The 2,500-nt window shown below is 61.8% G+C and overlaps 1 protein-coding gene across 1 annotated transcript in view; it reads right to left on the bottom strand.

Moving 5' to 3' along the window:
• shank3b (SH3 and multiple ankyrin repeat domains 3b) overlaps positions 1-2,500 on the bottom strand; it is a 31,359-nt gene that overhangs the window by 2,244 nt on the left and 26,615 nt on the right. Inside the window, exons 23-25 of the mRNA XM_080022093.1 lie at positions 2,358-2,500; positions 262-1,348; positions 1-132 (exon numbers count right to left, since the gene is read on the bottom strand). The exon at positions 1-132 is cut by the window's left edge and continues 2,244 nt beyond it; the exon at positions 2,358-2,500 is cut by the window's right edge and continues 154 nt beyond it. Coding sequence (XP_079878219.1) covers positions 1-132; positions 262-1,348; positions 2,358-2,500 — 1,362 coding nt within the window. The remainder of the gene's footprint in view (positions 133-261; positions 1,349-2,357) is intronic.

Here is a 2,500-nt window from a genome sequence, read left to right on the forward strand (position 1 = left end):
TCGGTGCAGGGCGATGGAGAGGGGGAGGGGCTGCGGCGGGTAACGGGATAGCGGCTTCCGGGGCGCACGGTGTAGCTCGCCCCCAAAGGCCTCTGGGAAATGGTGTGGAGCTCCCCAAGGCTGGAGAACAACCTGCAGGGGGCGCCGCAGAGGATTAGAAAGATTAGAAATAATAGAAAGATTATAAGTAATAGAAAGATTATAAGTAATAGAAAGATTATAAGTAATAGAAAAATTGGAAAGCTGAGCCATGCCAGTTACCTGGCACCCCCTACAGGCGACCTCCTGCCGGGGTCCAAGGGGCTTGGCTCCTCCCCCAGGGAGTGACTGTCCTTGTTGAGCAGCTGGAGCCGGTTGGCCAGGTCCAGGCCGGAGCCGGTCCTAGTGGTCAGGTCCACGGCCGAGCCAGACCCCCCCTGGCCCCCCAGAGCCGCGGGCCGGCTCCCCTCGCTCCCCTGCCCAGGAGCATCCCCGCCCCACAGCTTGGATCGCCTCTGGAACAGGTAGCGTGGCTGGCGGGCGGCAGCTGAGGAGGAGCAGGAGGAGGGCAGCAGCTCGCTGTCAGAGGACTGCTTCAGGAGGGGGTCCCTGAGCGCCGAGCGGCCCCGCCCGATGGGAGAGCGGAGGCGGGGCTTCAGGCCAGAGGACGGGGAAGGGAGAGGCTGGGCGGGAGAGTCTGGGTCGTGGGGGGGCGAGGCCAGTGTGATGGAGGGTGGGAGGGAGCTGGGGGAGGAGGAGCCGTCCACGCCAGGCTCATCCTCCGGCTCCGCTTCCCCACCTCCCTCTGGCAGGGAGACAAAGGCAGGGGGCGGAGTCACCAGGCCGATCCTGCGGAGCTCCTCCCTCGTCTCCTCGTCGCTGGACGAAAGCAGGGCGGGGGGGAGGGTCACGGTGTAAGCCCCCCCCTCCTCCTCGGAGCTGCCCACCGCCAGGCTACGCCGGCGGTCGATCAGTGCCGCCGGACCCTCGCTGGCCAGCGGGGGGCGCCAGCGCTCTGGGGAGGGGCCAGCTGGCGATGTCAGACCCCCCTCTGTCTCGGGTCTCTCCACAGGCCCCTCGGGGAAAAGGGGCGGAGTAATGCGTTTGGGCCGGAGCTCGGGGCTGGTCTGCGGGGTGGTGCGCTTGCTTCGCGGCTCGGGGCTGGTCTGGGGGGTGGTGCGCTTGGAGCGCGGCTCAGGGCTGGTCTGGGGGGTGGTGGCCGGAGGGGTGCGCTTGTGGCGGGCGTCGGGGCTGCCTGCCGGGGTCTGGGTGGCCGAGGTGTGCTTGATTCGCGGCTCGGGGCTCGGTGTGCGGGCGGTCAGCGCTCGCTCTCGTGCAGCCAGCGCCAGGGCGAGCGGTGAGGAGGGATCTGCCGACAGGAAACAGGAAACAGGAAGATTAGACATGGGGGTGTGGCCAGCAGGAGGGTGGTGCACCTTAGGTGCACTTGAGATCAATGTATTTGCTAAAGACCCAAGCAAGAACCAATTACTACAAGAGGGATGTGACAACCTGTCCTAGAAGTTAGACGGAAACCAAGGTAAAACCATGAGGTGGCTTGGAGAGACAGGACCCTGGACCCCAAAGTAGCGCTGATGGACTACCCCTCCATGACGGCAGGCAAGGAGCTGGCCCTCTGTGGCTACGAAAAGTCAGAGAAGGGGGGTACGCCTCCCGAGTGCGGGAGGTACGAGGCACAAGTCAGGTGATCACCGTGGCGACAGCTTGAGATAACGACTGCTGGACACGTTGGGATACGTTGCTGTGGCTGGTCCAAGGTCTACCAAGACCACCGGCTGATCAGGATGATCCGCATCCTTTGAATGTTGAAGGTGAGATCTTCTATAACAGGACGGCAACTTAGCTCATCCAGAGCAACTTCATTGCCGTGGAGAGACCGTCAGAGACCATGACATGGCAGAAACCAGGGACTCCCATTCACGCCCACATGGAAACACATGGACACGGATGAAATTCTAAGACAGAAAATCCAGGATCTAAAATCCAGAGGAAGCTCAGAGACCAGAGGTTCCAGGACCAGGACAACCAGGACCAGAGGGAGCCACCCAAGGAAGAGACCACCAGAGGCCTTGTGGGGGCGCTGTTGAGCCTCTGGAGACGTTATGGGCCTTGTGGGTCGATGGAATATCAAGGAAGGAAGGGAGGAAGGAAGGGGTCCCCTGGTGGTCACCTGCAGACCCGTATGCAGATTAAGATGTCTGATCAACACTCAAGCAAGAAAACATCACCAACTGCACTTCGATTTAGTTTTAGTCCAGATCAAACAGGAAACAGGAAGTAGCCTAACCCTGGAGTAGCTTCCTTCCTGGGCTTTGACTCTACTAGGTTTCTAATATTACTTTCTACCTTTGACTCACCTAGTGGTTTCCCGGTCAGCGGGTGGAGGAAGGTGTGGGGTGTGGGGGAGGGGGACAGCACCGGGGCGGGAGGGGGGAGCTCCCCCAGGTCGTCCATGGAGTGGCTCTGGGTGAGGAGGGGCGGGGCCTGGCTATCGGACCCT

This window comes from Zeus faber (assembly GCF_960531495.2).
Source record: "Zeus faber genome assembly, chromosome: 21".
Lineage (NCBI taxonomy): Eukaryota > Metazoa > Chordata > Actinopteri > Zeiformes > Zeidae > Zeus > Zeus faber.